This window comes from Bufo bufo, chromosome 5 (genome assembly GCF_905171765.1).
Source record: "Bufo bufo chromosome 5, aBufBuf1.1, whole genome shotgun sequence".
Taxonomy (NCBI): Eukaryota; Metazoa; Chordata; class Amphibia; order Anura; family Bufonidae; genus Bufo; species Bufo bufo.
This window is the reverse complement of record NC_053393.1, coordinates 146,194,619-146,212,984: the sequence shown is the minus strand read 5'-3', so window position 1 is coordinate 146,212,984 and position 18,366 is coordinate 146,194,619. Positions and strand designations below refer to the sequence as shown.

General features: G+C 45.8%; 1 protein-coding gene across 1 annotated transcript in view; it reads right to left on the bottom strand.

The window, feature by feature from the left end:
- The window catches only part of B4GALT6 (beta-1,4-galactosyltransferase 6), an 88,975-nt gene extending 71,337 nt beyond the window's left edge, over window positions 1-17,638 (bottom strand). Inside the window, exon 1 of the mRNA XM_040432847.1 lies at window positions 17,349-17,638. Within this exon, the coding sequence (XP_040288781.1) occupies window positions 17,349-17,466 (118 nt within the window). The 5' untranslated portion in view covers window positions 17,467-17,638. The remainder of the gene's footprint in view (window positions 1-17,348) is intronic.
- Window positions 17,639-18,366: the final 728 nt, after the last annotated feature.

Below are 18,366 nucleotides of genomic sequence, written 5' to 3'. Positions count from 1 at the left end.
GCATAAAAAGGGCAAAAACTTGCACCTTGTGCACAAAAATAAAAAAAGACTCTTAGGTGCCACTTGTCCAGCTGAGGGGGCTTGATAAATCTCCCTCTAGGTTCACAGGTCGAGTTAAAATCCACCCTGTATTTTAGCCCCAGTAAGTGAAGACTGTGGGAGAATTAGCCCTATTGGCATTCAAAGGACGTGTATCTCGGATTCCAACCGAAATAAGTAACATACTTCTAAATTTCCCCAGTGAATGATTTCCCACAACGGAAATTCATGCAGAAAATTTCCAATGTTTGTGAACAGGATTGCGGAAACCCTGCATGGGATGCAGATTGTTAGTGGATTTCACGCGGATCTTTGTAAATGACCTCCTATGGCTTCAGTGTTTTTTGTTAAGAAAAATACGTTAGGGGAAAGAACGGGTACAACGCTTGCGAGCGATGATTTTGATTTATTGTGAGAAATGTGCATGCCCGATTCCCGACAATAGTCCTGATCACGAGGCCACATTTTAGCTTTAAAGCCTTTCCCTACACAAGCTTAACCTCAGCAATACACAGAGAAGTAGAGAACCCTCGTCGGTCCTGCGTGGGAGAAAAGAGCGTAGGATTTCTATAGCAACTGAAGCTCAGCTGTAATAAAAAGTAAAAAAGAGCAGCGCAGCCCTTACTGCGCACTCTTGTCTCGAGAGGCCGTGCATTGCCGAGCTTTCACGACACCGTGTAAATACGGCCCCGGCCACACAATGCTATTGAAGAACAAACAGTGCAGTGTTACAGCAACCCGCGCCGCCGAGAACTCGCCTGACAACTTTACATCTGGAGACGGAAACAAAAAAAAATGATAAACCAAGCCTGACGCACAACTAATGTACACACAGCTACGAGTCAGGTTTACCTACAAAGTTGAATTGGTCTGAATCAGTCTGTGGCAGCAGCACGGATGGTGCCTGTGCATTGGGGGGGGCGTAAATTGCGGGCCCCAATGCACGGAACGGCCTTGTGCATGAAACCTTAGACTTGTTAAAAGGGGAAGAGCTGGGGTTTAGGGTTCTAAGCTTGTCCACAGCAAAAGAAAGTCAACGAACCTGTCACCTGGTTGGGACCCACTAAACCAGGTCTTTATGCAACTAGGGTTTATGGTCCCAAACCTGCCCTTAGCAAACCCATCCTTCCTTTCTTTCAAAAGAAGGCACATGAAATTCAAACTTCCTGGGAGAAGAGTCCGGGACTCTTCAGTTGCATTAGGGCAGTGAGCACTGTGGCGACAAAGCTGAGGATGTTACAACTCGCTTCACTGCACATCGAGCACATGCGCAGTAAAGAGGGGTGTACCGTCCTCAGGCTTCATCGTCGAAGTGCTCATCTGATGCCTCCGGAGAGGAGTCTTGGACTCTTCTCTCAGTAGCTTTCAATTTCAATTACTTTCTTTTAAAAGGAAGGATGGGTTTGCTCTGGGCAGGGTTGGGACCATAAAGCCAGCTGCATAGCGGCATGGTGGGGGATTGGTGGCCCCGGATTCATTTTAATATCACATCTACTTTGCTGCAAATGTGTCTGCTGTGGATATTTTTCTACTGTAAATCTGGATGGAAAATCCATGGCATGTGAATGTTGTGGGGCAATCCGCTGCTACTAGTTGTGCATTTGGGGCCAGAGAACAAGGGTCTTGATAGGAAATGCCTTCATTTCTTGTGTCAAGAAGGACAAGGAAGTAGAAATAAGCAAGAAGACAAGAACGCATGAGAACAGGAATGGCCAGGGGTCAGTAAGCCGTGTAGGAGTTCCTCATTCATAGCATTCATCTACTGGAGTGTCTTACAAAGAGCGCCTCTCTCTGGATAACCTGGCATGTCCTATCACATGGATTTCAATGGGTTCCTTTGTTTTCCCCTGTGATAGAGCTACAGGGACATTGAACCCTTGCTGCCAGGTTCCCACTGATGAAAGCTCACGGTCAGGGTCCCAGCTGCAGAAGTATCTCTTAAAGGGCCTCTCTGCAACAGTAATTACATAATGCTACATGACAATGAAATCCGTCGCTGATGGTCTATAAGCCGTGCACAGGCTTCTACAGAAAAAGTACTACAGGTTAAACCATAGCACAAGATCCACTCCCTGGACGGCAATACATTTTAATAGAGCGCTGAAGTGCCTAGCGAACCAGCATTGAAACAGCACAGGAAAACGCCTCTGCACACAGATCTGAAGCACATCAAGCATTATGATCGCTCCTGGCCATTGCTGCCCTACGTAAGAGAGAAGCAGACTGAAGGCAGGAACCACGTGATCCCAGCCCCTGCATTACGCTACGGCTAAATGGGGTTTTCTGCGCACTTTTAACAGAGGGAGCATAGTAACAGACATCATATGCTTCATGCTGGCACATCCTCCTCATCTATAATACCCTTAACCCTATCAAGGCTATCACTGCGGTTTTAATTAGGACTTCTACCCACACGGCCTGTCTCTTTCTTACAACGCTTCCTTTTTTGGCTGAATTACTAGATCTTTGCTGGTGAGGGTGGACGGGCTCGCCAGCAGAGATAAAGCCATCTACTTATTTTTAGCCATTTAACGTTCAGAGGAAATCACTTAGGCTCGGGCTATGCAGCAAACTAAATGGAGTTTCCCAGGAATGAACCGTCCACGTGTAGTGGAAGTGCAGCGCATTTTCCATCCGGATTTACGGCTGGAAAACTATAGTTTTCTACAGTAGCAGGGAGATGGATGAGGTCGGCACAAGTCAATCATAAATCTGCAGAATATCAATTCTTTGTGCTGATAATCAATGTGGATTTTACCCTTTGCAAAGCAACAAAATCCACATGGAAACCAGACGAGATCCACAAATTTCTGAGTGGACCTTCCACCCAAAATTTGTAACATATCCTCTTGATGCCGCACTTCCTCCAGCTTTTGAAGACTATGCACACCACATACCCTAATTCACATCAGCCAATGGCTGGTCATCTTGGGGCAGTTAGGCACCTCCTCCTATGGGAGGGTGCCTAAGCAAAATATTGTCTAGCTTGCTAGTGCCCTGCAAAGGTGTCACAGTCTCGTTTGTCTGCCCATGTACTGACTTCTGCCTGTTTTCCACATTTTACCCTTTAGTGCCTGACCTGACCTCTGTCTGATTGATTGCATGTACTCTGCCTTGCCTGACCTCAGCCTGTACCTGACTAGATTTAGCCTGATCTCTCGAAACACTGCACCGATGTATCTTAACCCCCGTGAGTCAGCAGTCAACCAAACTGAGAATATTTCAGGAGGTGGCGGCCTGGTGGTTCCCACGCAGTGAAGTTCAGATCTGTCACAGGTTAAGGGGAAGGGAAAAACACCAAATACACACCACAACGAATAGACAACAATCTAGGCCTCAAAAGCTAAGGAAGAGGGATGGTAACCTCCTAGTAATCCCTAGGCCTTTCACTAACTCCTGCCAGTATGAGCAGATCCTGATGGTCGAAATACTCATACACCGGATACCTAAAGCCCTGCTAAAACTGACGAGCCCTGATAGGTAGCAGGGGATGAGACAGCTGGTTCCTTCCAGAATGAAGGAACCTGCATCTCCCTGAGGCCTAGAAACACAAACCAGATAATAAGAAACAGTGAAGGCAACAAGTACTTAGCTTAGAGATGTATGGAGAAGCAGGAGATCCAAGACAAACCAGCACTAGCAACTCCAAGCAGAAACTATCAACCGCATGGTCAGAAGTGTGAGGCGGACCTAAATAGAGCCTCATCACTGATAACAAGCAGAACCTGAGGAGAGGTGAGATCCTGCCAAACAACATGCTAAGAGGAAAACAGAGAAACCTGTCAGATAGACTTGCTGCACGTGAGGCTATCTGATCTTCTCACCTCTCTCACAGGAGGGACTGTGACAAGATCCTTGCACAGGAGTTAAAGGAAGAAAACCAGGGAACTGCCAGGATAACACCCTTAGAAATAGCCCAAGTCAAATCTATTAAGTTGACAAAGTGATTCCACATCCATTGCGTAACAGAGCACAAACGTAGCACAAAGGAGAGTGGAAATGTTACAACCACTCTGTTGGGCCAAGATTCTGATAAAAAAAATTTAAAAAAAAAATCATATAGGAGAACAAAACTCCAAAATATGATGGCCTTAAAGGGGTTGTGCAGAAGGTATGTATTGTTGAGCTATCCTCAGAGGACAGGTCATCAATATCTGATCAGCAGGGTCGAACACCCACCACCCTCTCCGATCAACTGTTTGAAGAAGATGCAGTGCTCCATGCGAGAGCTGCTTCCTTGTCATTACACTGCCCATAATCTTGGAAGTGCAGTGTAATTATGAGTACTCGCTCCATTTTCTTGAACCGAGCGAGTACTTGTAATTACACTATGCCGCTGCTGCAAGGGAGACAATGCGTAGTGTAATAAAGAGGAAGCAGCGCTAACATGGAGCAACGTCTCCTCTTCAAACAGCTGATTAGCAGGGGTGGTGGGTGGCAGACCCCCGCTGATCAGTTATTGATGACCTGTCCTGCCTTGCAGCACTGATCAAATACATCCTCTGCATGGAGTGGATATTTTCTTGCCATGTTTGCTGGGTTACCTCTGGATAGCCCACAAAAATTATACTGATGGGTTAATTGGGCCTAGACTGTGCCTGTATTCTAACTGGAGACAGGGACTGATGCAAATGGCGACAATGGGGGTCATTTATTTACAAAACACGACACAAACGCCTTTTTGCGCTTTTTTTTTTTTTATGACCATGCAACAATATTTTGTCGCATGGGTGTTTTTGCTTCCAAATGGTGAGGGCCGGGGTTGGATCATGGATCCCAGCAAATTTACAAACATATACGCCAGGCATCAATGTTAGCGGAAAAACTACTCCACTCAGAGAGTGGAGTGTTTCTTCTCTCCAGGTGCACGGCTGCTGTAGATGGGCCGAATTTATGATGAGGTGCACACCTATAGCAGCGCAGAAGAAAATCTAAGACCCACGGAAAAAGGCGGCTTTAGTAAATGGCCCCCAATATCTGAAGAGCCCTAAAAGCGATAACTAAGCATACATAATACTGCCCTGCTTCTCCAAGCACCACAGTAGTTCTGGGAACTCATAGACCTCGGTCAACTAGGACATTGCTGCTGTGCAGGGACTTCAGGGGGGGCAGAGAAAATAAAAACTATAGAATGCGAGTAAAGAGGAAATGAAACCTGTGCGAAACGATTTGTCAAGTAAAAGTGAGCATTAGCGCTCATTACATATATAGAAATTGGCTGAAACATTTGTACGTAATAAAGGACATGACTCAAAGACAGCAAAAGTTGCTCCCATGAGTCACACAACCTGCTTGTAAAGGGCGGCACACCGCAGACTACTAGGGCTACTTTCACACTCGCGTTTTGTGCATGACGGATCCGTTCAGATAATACAACCGTCTGCATCCATTCAGAACGGATCCGTTGGTATTATCTGTAACATAGCCAAGACGGCTCCGTCTTGGAAACCAATGAAAGTCAATGGAGGACGGATCCGTTTTCTATTGTGCCAGATTGTGTCAGTGAAAACGGATCCGTCCTGGCACACAATGTAAGTCAATGGGGACGGATCCGTTTTCACTCCGTTTGATTCCGCTTCGTCAGGCGGACAGAAAAACGCTGCAAGCAGCGTTTTGGTGTCAGGTCTCCAAAGCGGAATGGAGGCAGAACGGAGGCAAACTGATGCATTCTGAGCGGATCCTTTTCCATTCAGCATGCAAACTGTGAGAGCCCTGAACGGATCTCACAAACGGAAAGCCAAAATGCCAGTATTGAAAGTAGCCTAAACTATATGGCACATCATTTACAATTATTTTCTTTGGCCTGTTTACATGGACAAATATACATTGCATTAGGAGGCAGCCGGCGGGTATGTAGAGAATGCAAATCGGGCAAACACCGTTTTTTAGATTGGACTAAAGTGGTATCTGACACACCATGGCCTAGAATAGACGGCTTCTGCGTGCTACACTTCATGCAGTGTGGGGCTTTCCCGAAATATATATATATTTTTTTTATTTTTTTTTTATTCAAAAAGTGGAGGCAGCACTCCAGAATTTAGTCCAACAGGGCGGCGGACCTGCTTTATTCGCCCATACAACGCTTCAGCCCTACACAACGAGGCTTTTGTCAAGCCACATTATATACAAAGACTCTGCTCTAGTCGCACATAAAGTGCATGAGAAAATACACACCACCACCCAAGGAAAATCAGTAACCCACCAAAGCATGCCATTCACCTCCAGATCCAGCCTTTACATGCCATCCCGAAGCTCCAGAGGCATGGGGGAGGCCAAGGAGCACGAGATGTATGCCTTCAGGGTCAGGAGCCCTCAAAACCACATGGTTATTTTCTAATATTATCAGTAGGAAGATCACAACCAAATCAATATAGACACAGCCCTGTTCGAATATCACAACCGCTTTGTGGATTCCCAAAAGTAACCATAGTAGATAGATGGAATACATGATTTGGTCGTATTCCAGTAGGTGCTATACTACCATCAGGAAATAAAAGAAGAACACTACAAAACAAACAAAAGAAAGACAGAAGGAGCCGCGTCACACACTCCAATGACAGATGGCGCGTGTCATGAAGGAGATAGTCTTTCACGTGAAGGAGGCCGATTCTAGGTGGCTCCTGTCAGAAGCAGGTAAACCAAGTATCCGCCAGTCCATCTGTTGAAGGGAACCGGTCATCAACTTAATGCTGCCCATACTAACAGCAGAATAAAGTAGAGACAGGGGAGTTGATTTCGGCGCTCTGTCATTTATAAGTAAGTGGTTGCCGAGAACCAACATCACAATCATTGCAGACTGGGCCTGGAAAAGAGTCCCGGCCACCTGAGAAGAGTCCTGGTTATTCATGAATTCCTGCTCTCCTGCCCACCTGCTGATGACTGACAGTCTAAAGCCTCATGCAGACGTTCGTGGAACACGGACTGGCATTGCAGGAGCGCACGGTGTCATTGGTTGCTATGACGCCGTGCGCTCCTGCAATGCCAGTCCGGTATCTCACGGACCGTGTTCCACGGACGTCTGCATGAGGCTTAGTACAGAGTTTTCTCCCTTTCTCTCTAGCAGAGAACTACCCTTCATCAGCAGATGGACGGGGAGAGCAGGAGATTATGTATAACCAGGACTCTTCTCAGGTAGATTTGACTCTTCTCAAGGCCTGAGCTTACTTACTTTTAGCTCATGGGTGACACACCACTAAAATCAGCATTTCTGTCACAAATTTATGCTGTGAGGTGGTAATACAGGCAATGTAGGATTTGTACCAATTTGTGGATTTGAAAGGATTTGTATGGAGCACACGGACAAGTCAGGTTAGGTTCTGCTCACATCTTGCTTTTAGGAACCTTGGAAGCATAGGCTGAGAGACCCTGAGTACGTCAACATGTCCCTAGGCCCCAGGCCCCCAAAGTGCAAACACGGGGCCTATAGGCGTCACAGGAGATGATGACGTCAGGAAAGCAAAGGATTGAACACATTGGGGGAGATCAAACTGATCTAAAGTAGAACTGGCTTAGTTACCCAAAGCAACCAATCAGCCTCCCATTTCATTTTTCAAATTAAAGGCGGCATCTAGGGCTGAAACGATTACTCGATTGAATCGAGTAATTCGACATAAAAATTTCCTTGCTGCAAATTTTTTGCACCGAGGATTAGTTTGTGTCATGTGCCCACAGAGCGGGAGTGAAGCGCTTGCCATTACTCACCGCTCCGTGGTCACCCGCCGGCTGTCGGACAGCAGCTTCATCGCCAACCTTCCCAATGGCTACATGACCGATCTGTAGCGCCCCGAGACCCCCCCCCACCCACCGGGCTGGACAGGAGCAGGCAGCGGGGGGCTTCTTCTCTTCCATCACCAACGTGGTCAAACAGACGGCGGTCTCGGCGGGTCTGGGGGAGCAGAGTGCAGGGGGCCCCGGGAGGAAGTCCCGTATCCTGCTGGTGGTAGATGACCCCCACACCGACTGGCGAGTCCTTGGCCGTTATATGTGCGCACTGGATCATGGGGGCCCTCATGTACACAAGGTGTCTCCTGAGACACTGCATTAGGTTCCGCATAGACTGGGGGGAAGCCCCTGGATCGTGTCAGCTGTGGGGTCCCCAGCTTCCCCCAATGTACTGGTGTGCAAACTGGTTTACATTCCACAGGGACTGGGGGGACTCTGTTTAATGTTAGGGGTCCCCAAATAAATGCATGCAAATTATTTCTTTATATTCGACATCCTGCATTCTAGGACCCCCAGCAAAATATATGGAAATTATATTATTGCTTTATATGTCATGTAGACAGAGGGCGATCGCCATAGGGTCCCCAGTATGGAAATTATTGCTCTATATGTCATGTAGACAGGGGCGCCCCCGGTGTCAGGATCCCCCATACTGACTGGAGAGTTCCCCTATAATGAGACCTCCTACACCATGTCCTTGTAATGTCTCCCAGTCACTGCTGGTATGGTATGTGCTGTAATATATGACGGCGATTCACGTGTGTAGGTTTATGTTGTATACATGCACATAGATATACATAATGCTGCGCCTCTTCAGGAATGTGACCTCTCGGAGAGAACTGTTGCATTATGGAAAGTACTAAGAGTATAATGTGTTGTATGTGATACGCTGACAGATGTTACATGTATATAAGAGATTGCATTTTTTATTTTGACCGATATATAATGTTGGTGACTAGGAATCTGTGGGCAAGCTGGTGGCACTGGGGGGCTGATGAGTTTTTATAAAGAAAAACGTTCTTTTAATTAGTTTTTTGTTATTAGATTACACGATTAATCGTAAAAAAAAAAATAACTGCAGCCCTAGCGAAATCCCCCTTAAATTTCAATGCCCAATCCTTTAGTTCTCCAAAAAGATAAGCCTCTGCCAGAGGTTTCTAGCAGTGGTTTTCTCCTCTCACCCCATCGAAAACAGGTGGGGAGTGGGGAGAAATAGCTATCTGCTGATGAACTGTGGCCAACAGTTACTGAAGGTGTATGGACAGCAACAACCTGCTTCTTATACTCAGATATCCTGCTTCAAACATATCCCACGCCCTTTCAAGTAATTGGGACTGAGCTGCAATTCCAAGAACCGCCACTATCCAGTGTATGGTGCTGATATACTATGAAGAGGTCATCTTCAAACAGGTGACCGGCAGGTGTGCCAGGAGTTTGACATGCACCAATTAGATAGTGATGGCCTATCCTGAGGAGGTTCCAGAGAACCCCTTTAATCACTATAAACACATCCCCTGTAAATATGCCCTAATTAGGCTAAAGGGGCTCCACTGCTCAGAACCCCCTATATGAGCCAGATTGGAGAACTGCTGTGCCAAACCCACGCATTACGCGGTTAGCCATCCATTTGACGCTAGAAAACCTGACTTCTATTGTCTGTTCTTCTCTATGTACTCGTTTTTGTAGCACGCCCATTCCTAGAGACAGTAGTTACTATACCTATTATTTGCTAACTGGAAAGGTTGAAGAGATAACCCGCCTGACGAAGGAACTTAGGTGTTTGAAAAGATTTCCGGTCAGGCAATAAAAGCTATACTTTACCTAGCAATGAGAAGAGCAGTTCTTGCAGTCGTACACCGTCTGCCTGAGGGGTGAAGAGCAGGAAATCCAAGGTTCAGAGCTCTCTCTGCGTACTCCTCACGTCAGAACACGGGTTACACAAGTTCAAAACCCTGGGTGAGCAAATCTCCCTGACATTGTGATTCTGAAGTGCGGTAAATGGATCCCCTCGTTACCAATTGGAAATAATCCATGGGTTTTTATAAGCGTTTAAAAGCCAGCTTGGATCAAAATGCTCAGGTCCGCAAAACCCTGTGTACTGCCCCATCAACACAAAGTCAGGTGGTGGTGCACTCTGGAAATAGTGTAATCTCAACCACAATGAACCAAAACACTAACATCCAAATGGAAATGCACCCTGTGGGTCACCAGCAAAGTGCCCTAATAATACAGCCATATGATGCTATGTAGAATCATCATGTATGGCCAAGTTTCAGCTCTGTCCAGCACCTCACCTTACACAAGATTGTTTTACTGTTATATCAGTGCTAAAAAATTAGGCCCTTTTCAGGTCCTGCCTGACACCACCACACTTCTAACCACCTGTGACAGGAGGTCCATTTGCCACTTTTTGTAACTCGAGTACATTTTCCACTTTCTTATTTGCCAACGTTGAAGTACGTTCTTGTGCAGGCTCTGGGGACAGGACTACCGTAATTAGGAATGGGCCACCTGTCTCCAGGGAACCCATAAGAGCTGCCTCTATGGTCTTGACATTACTACAGTAGTAGTAGACGTTCATTTTATGATAATATTGTAACACTAGACCAAAAAAATCAAAGAGCGATTCATTTTAGTGCCATAAGAGCCATGACAGATATTCATAAAAAAAAAAAAAAAAAGTTAGGCTCCAATTAAAAATTTGAAGGAACATTGGCTACCTGGCTCCTCAGATTGGTCCTAGCTATACCACAAGGTACAATGCCAAGAAGAATAAGAATATCTCCAGCTTTTGCCATGAAAAACGAGAAGATGGAACCGAGGACAAGAGATTTTATAGCCATATGTACAATGGCTATACCAACCAACACTGCTGACCTCCTCCCATATTGTCCACCAGCTCTATAAGCCATGTAAAATTAATTGTATCCGCCAATGTTTTACAGCCACAAAAGCTACAGGCCAAGTGTATAATTCAATGCCAGTCACCACTAATAGCTGCAGGCTAAGTGTATAATCTTCATGGACTACCATGAAGAGAAGGAGGCCGGGCATCACTTGTCTCCTCAGAATCCATACCATACCAACAACGCTGGTATAGTGTTTAGAGAAGATACAATAAACCGACATTTCTCAGTGTCCATCAAATATATTGGTGTTCATCTAAGAGGGTTTTCTCCATAAACAAATTTTTTCAATATGGTCTCTCTAATTCTGACCCCCACCAATCACGATAATGGGGAAGCCAAGTGCTCTCTGTGAATAGAGCAGTGGGGCGCATGTGTGACCGTCGGCCGCTTCATTCACTTCTGTAGGACGTCTATAAAGATAGCCAGGCGCTGTATTCTGGAGCCCCACAGGCAGTAAATGGTGCGGACGTCAAGCACATGCCCCACTCATTTCACACAGTTGACTTGAGGACCTTCATTCTCAAAATTGTGGCCTTACCAGAGCTCGGACACCCTGTAATTACACACTTAGGTGATAAATACTGTTTGTGGACCCGTCCCTCTGGCGTACAGACACACAGGGCACAATTACTGCACTGAGAATTTGATGCCTTAATTAAAAGTTCAGACAGTGTCAATTAAAGCTGCAGAATTTTTATTTTAGTTTTTGCAGCATCTCATCCACTTAGAATCTCATCCACTTTGCTGGTATCGTAAACTGGTGCAGACGTCCTGTCTGGCTGTAACCTAATAGAAATTAGAACTACAGAAAGGTCAGCTTGACAATTAGGGTACGACCACATGGTGCGGTTGTGAAGCCATGTGGTTGTACTTACTCCGAAATCAAGTTTTGGTAAGTATGCCCTCTATACTCAGAAAGTAGGTTCTGAAATCTGAGGAGCACAGAAGCAGGCCCCAGACTATCCACCTGAGGAATAAAGTGCAGGCAACGCTGTGCTGCACAATTTTGAGAAATGGACATAACTCCTGTCACCGTAATACCATGATGTCACCCAGAAACTGCTCTTTACTATCTCCTGGAAAATGAAGATGACCTAGAAAAAAATGCTGATTTCTATCTCTCTGCTGTCAGGTTCAGAAGCAAGATTTAATGACTAGCTCTACACACGCACGTGCAACACTGATAGGGATGAGAGCAATGTGATCATATCACTCACACAGACAGGACCCCAGCAATTCCCAGAAAAAAGGGGCTATTTCCCTCTGTAATATGCCCGGACCCCTTAGATCCTGGAAGGTGTTTTCTAGAACGATCTCCTGAAACAGCAATTTCTGAGGACCATAGAGTTCACAGAAGAGGTTCCTTCTGGCTCCCATGGACCCTTTCATTCTCAGGATCAGCAATACTACACTGAATGAAGACATCCCATTTCTCATGTGAAACCCCCCTTTAGTATATTTTTAAAAATCTTCATTATGAGCGCCACAACATGCTGAGACTGCGACGCAACAGTCACAGAAAAATCCAACTCGGATGGATTTTTTGAGACTGTAGTGTCACAGTTCGAAACTATTGGCTATCATTATAAAAATGTTGCGCGACTTTTCTGGGGGAGCAGGAATGGTCCTCATTAGCTGTCTAGACAAAAAAAGGTGTAGGTGCTTTCATATCTTTTCCATAAAAGGAAACGGAAACCATCAAGTCAACCCACAGTCACGCACATTTCTAGCATATCCCACAAAGACATTCGCACAGGAAGTCCAGTCACTTGAGTTCTGTAAGATCTAACTAAACAGCCAAAACCTGACACTCCACCAGTCACATGTGTCACCTTATAATACAATACCGTACAACCTCAACGGAGGCAAAAATATTCTGTACCAACATCCTTTACCACGGCCATCAAAAGTGGAACCAGAAAGGATAATGGAAAACATCACTTATTCTCTCCCTACAAGGAGACTGGATGGTGGTCTAACACTTAGTGGTAGGCCGAACCAATATTAAAATATAAAGGCCCACGTACACATAGACAATCTGATGTGTATGGGAAGCTCACAACTTTTCCCTGACAGAAGATGTAGGGGGGACAAAAGGATTGGGTGCACTGGATTTCAGCGGTCAGAGTCAGGAGAGATGGTTGGTCTGGTCAACAGCTGTGGGCACGTCTTCTCCACACTTCTATTTTATAGATTTGCATTTTTTGTAATACTTTCAAGTAAATTTATAGTCGTTTTGGTGGAAGAGCACCCAGCATTGTCGTGTGCCAGACACTGTACACAAGGTTTTCTCACATACTCGTAGGCACACCAGGTGCCAGCCCATGGGGTCTCTATGAGACCCTACTTCTAGGGGAGAAGACCTATTAGCAGAATAGTGGGATCTGCTCTGAAAAAGGAAACCCGATGGATTCTGTAATAGATCCACAGAGCCTTTAGGATCCATTAGGCCTCGTTCACATAGTTGGAGAGTAGCTTGCCAGGTCCTCTACTTCACTGCCGGATCCCACTGACTGCAACGAGGACCGAGAGTGATCCGTTCAATTTCCGGCATAAATGCAGAGTTTTGTGCATGCAGGACTTTCTTTTTCCATCTAAAACAACAGATCTCAGATCGAAATGTCTCAAACGGATGCCAAATGTGTAACTAACTCACAGGACCCGTTTTTTTTTTCTTGTTTTTTTTTCTGACTGATCAGAACAACGCAAAAACAACAGTCATGTGAGCTCTCCCTTAGGCTACTTTCACACTTGCGTTTTTCTTTTCCGGCATAGAGTTCCGTCACAGGGGCTCTATACCGGAAAAGAACTGATCAGTTTTATCCCCATGCATTCTGAATGGAGAGTAATCCGTTCAGTTTGCATCAGGATGTCTTCAGTTCAGTCGTTTTGACTGATCAGGCAAAAGAGAAAACCGTAGCATGCTACGGTTTTATCTCCGGCTAAAAAAACGGAAGACTTGCCTGAATGCCGGATCAGGCATTTTTTCCCATAGGAATGTATTAGTGCCGGATCCGGCATTCAGAATACCGGAATGCCGGATCCGTCCTTCCGGTATGCGCATGCGCAGACTGAAAAAAAGGTGAAAAAATAAATGCCGGATCCGTTTTTGCCGGATGACACCGGAAAGACGGATCCGGCATTTCAATGCATTTTTTCGACTGATCAGGCATTTTTAAGACTGATCAGGATCCTGATCAGTCTTACTAATGCCATCAGTTAGCATACATTTTGCCTGATCCGGCAGGCAGTTCCGGCGACGGAACTGCTTGCCGGATCTCTCTGCCGCAAGTGTGAAAGTAGCCTTAGTCATCAGGGTCTCATGACAGACCAGGTTGAAACTACTTAACTAAGGCCTATTGCACACGATCGTATGGCTTTTTCAGTGTTTTGCGGTCCGTTTTTCACGGATCCGTTGTTTCGTTTTTTGTTTCCGTTGTGTTTCCGTTTTTCCGTATGGCATATACAGTATACAGTAATTACATAGATAAAATTGGGCTGGGCATAACATTTTCAATAGATGGTTCCGCAAAAAACAGAACGGAAACGGAAGACATACGGATGCATTTCCGTATGTGTTCCGTTTTTTTGCGGACCCATTGACTTGAATAGAGCCACGGAACGTGATTTGCGGGCAATAATAGGACATGTTCTATCTTTAAATGGAAATACAGAAATACGGAAACGGAATGCATACGGAGTACATTCCGTTTTTTTTTTGCAGAACCATTGAAATGAATGGTTCCATATACGGAATGCAAAAAACGGCCAGTAAACGGGGGGAAAAAAACGGCTGTGTGCAGGAGGCCTAAGATTGAGGCAGAGTTTGCTGCAAAAAAAAAAAAAACACATGAATTACCGGTACTTTCGTTTTTTGGCATGGAAATGGCTGTGGATTTCACCCGCTCCATTGCAAAAGCTGAAATCTGTGTTGCCGTAAATCGACATGCTGCTGATTTTAAATCCATAAAGCGGGTCAATTAAGGCTGCGGATCTTTTACGCTTGTTGTGGAGTAGATTTCTTAAAATCTTATCCTCTTTGCTACTACTGTCCAATGCTGCAAATTTGCCGCGCGGCAAATCCGGTCACATAAACCCTCCCTTATGGGTCTTGTATCTTCCACACCGGAAAAAAACATGCATTATTACATGGCTTTAATTATAACTAGAGTTGAGCGAATTTCATATTTTGAAATCCGTTCAAGCTTTGTTTGGTGGTAAAAGCAGAATTGCGTTATGGATTCTGTTACCACGGACCATAACGCAATTCTATGACGGAATGCCTTTAGAGGCATTCAGTTATTCATTCCGTCATAATAGAAGTCTATGGCCTGCATAACGGATCCGTCCGGTTTCCGTTATGCAGGGGAGTCCCCTCCTGCCTCTCTAAATGCATTCAGTCATAGAATTGCATTATGCCCCGTGGTAACAGAATCCATAGCGAAAGTCTGCTTTTACTACCAAACGAAGCGTGAACGCATTTCATAACATGTAATTAGCTCATCTCTAATTATAATGCAGTGCCCAATAAAACCAATGGGCACACGTGACACGCACTTCTACTTGGCAATCCACCACAAAGTCAAAGCTACAACCATCTGGAGAACATCCAAGGGAGAAATTCTTCAAAAAGCTTGTAAAGGAAGCTTGTAAGCTAGGAAGGCCCAGAGGGCACCGTATACGCAAAGCCCTTATAAAACAATGTCTCCGAGTCTGTGACCTCACTGTGGTTACTAATGGTCACATAGTTACCTCCTGACAGAAAGCGATTTGCATTGGCTTTAGTCCCAACGACTCTTCTCAGTCAGCACTCAAACACTGCGAGCACCCTCCGGAAACGGCACATTCACAAGGTTTCTGTCTTTATCAGACATATTTTTAATCACTCTCAACATCAAGAGATAATAAATGTGGAGGTAACGCAAACCACTCCACTGCCTGTGGTGAAGCCATAGAAGCCCACCACAGTGGGGGAAGCAAATGGCTGCCGTTCAGGAGCCACACCACCAGTTTAATATTCTGGTGGCCCGGAAATTACAGCTTCCATGGACATCAATAAAAAGCAACCCAAAATTTCTAGAGCCATTAGTGAGGGAGATCAAGAACATGGGATGGTCTCCTCAAAGATATTTCAGATCAGATTTCATTTTTTAGAGGAGCTTCTAAAAACAGTCAATGCGAGACTAGAAAAAAAATGGGCTGGACATAACATTTTCAATAGATGGTACTACAAAAACGGAACGGATATGGAAGACATACGGATGCATTTCCGTATGTGTTCCGTTTTTTTTTGCGGACCCATTGACTTGAATGGAGGCACGGAACGTGATTTGCGGGCAATAATAGGACATGTTCTATCTTTGAACGGAAATATGGAAACTGAATGCATACGGAGTACATTCCGTTTTTTTTTTGCGGAACCATTGAAATAAATGGTTCCGTATACGGCCGATATACGGAACGCAGAAAAAAGACTTCTGTGAACGAGCCCTAAAGCTGTGACGAAGGTCCCGAACACATCCTTCAACACAGATCTGAATATGACCTAAGTTTACATGTTTCCATTGCTGCCTAGAAATCTGGTGGGTATGGGGCGCCCACCACTACAGGTACTATCCGACATGCCACTGTAGGAAACAGGCAAGAGACCATGGCTGGCTGGTATGGAAGTACTATCAGATGACCAGTAGATTGTCCATATCATGACTAGCGGCAGGAGCTACAGACCCAGGAACATCAAATAACTGCAATGGCAACACAACTTATGAGACAAATTAACGCAGCGGATGTCCTTTTCCCCACAAAAGCTTGGCCTGAGTCACATATTCAAGTTATAACGGGAAAAATAGTCACAACTTTTTGACATTTCTAAATAATCCCAACTAACAGCGATAAAAGTTGAGTTCCCATTGCAGCTATGTGACTCCTCAAATTCCTGGGGCTGGAGCTCCTGCCTCTGGTCATAAGATGGACAACCTACTAGTCATCTGACAGTACTTCCATACCAGCCGTGATCTCGTGTTTGTGCAGAAAGAGAACCTATCACATGTATGAATGTACTTTAATAGGGCACAAAAAACGCCACAGGCACAAGACAATACGTGACGGCGGATAGGACTATCCGAATAGTAGCCACAGCCAAATCTATAGAGTAGCCCTACTGTGTAGGCTTCATGTGACATCTAATTAGATACCTGCCCCACCACGACCCAGTGCAGACATATTACTACAACCACCAAGGTTACATGAATGGTCAGAGAAGATGAGGACAACCATTCATGAGAAGTCTCCTAGAAGGACATCATATATATGTCACAATGAAGTGTCCCACAAACAATACCCTAGACGGGAGAGTGCCCTCCGCAGCATTGGCTGGTACCAGTAGAAAGGAGACCCATCCCAATGCCCAGCACTAAAGGGCACACTTGTTCTTTGCCCATTTTGAGAATGTATGGCAGCTCTGGGGAGGAAGGTGGCAGGGCTCCATGGAGGTCCTCTCACCAGCCTGGCACATGCAGTTACCCGGGTAATTGACGCCCCATTCTGAGGCACACTTCATAAACAGGTGTCTATGGATGAAATGCCAGTCACTAGCAGGAGCAGCCACCCCTCCGTGCTCAGGAAGTAAGTGGCAGGGCCCTGGTCTCCAGCCCCCACACAGCCCACCGTGCCACTCACCTATGCCGGGGGCCACATACACGAAGTACAGGCAGGACGAGGACAGCGAGAAAAGGAAGATGAAGGCGAAGATGGATCGGTTGGAGACCCGCAGGAGCCTCCGGAAAAGCGGCCTCATGGCGCCCGTAGACGGAAGGCGGCTCTCAGAGGAGCTCGCTGGCGGAGCGGCTGCTGCTGGCAGAGGACAAGCCCATCGGGTGACAGGAGTGATGGGACGGGGAAGGACCACACCACCGGAGATCACGGCGGCGGCGGCTGCACGGGAGCTGCTACACCAACCCCCAGGGGGAGGGGAGAGGAATCAGATAGCAGCAGCGGGGGGAGGAGGGAGGTCACTGGGCTGTGGAGGAAGGGGGAGGATGGGGGTTACCGGCTATAGGAGGGGACTGCCCATCAGGATGTGTCCTATACGGTGTAATAGTGTATACATCTATATGGACCCTCCAGTGTATAGTGATCCGGGTGTATACAGCTATAGGAGGGGACTACTCATCAGGGTGTGTCATATACGGTGTAATAGTGTATACATCTATATGGACCCTCCAGTGTATAGTGATCCGGGTGTATACAGCTATAGACTCGTCAGGGTGTGTCCTATATGGTGTAATACTGTATACATCTATATGGACCCTCCAGTGTATAGTGATCCAGGTGTATACAGCTATAGGAGGGGACTACTCATCAGGGTGTGTCCTATACGGTGTAATAGTGTATACATCTATATGGACCCTCCAGTGTATAGTGATCCAGGTGTATACAGCTATAGGAGGGGACTACTCATCAGGGTGTGTCATATACGGTGTAATAGTGTATACATCTATATGGATCCTCCAGTGTATAGTGATCCGGGTGTATACAGCTATAGACTCGTCAGGGTGTGTCCTATATGGTGTAATACTGTATACATCTATATGTACACTCCAGTGTATAGTGATCAGGGTGTGTCCTATACGGTGTAATAGTGTATACATCTATATGGATCCTCCGGTGTATAGTGATCCGGGTGTATACAGCTATA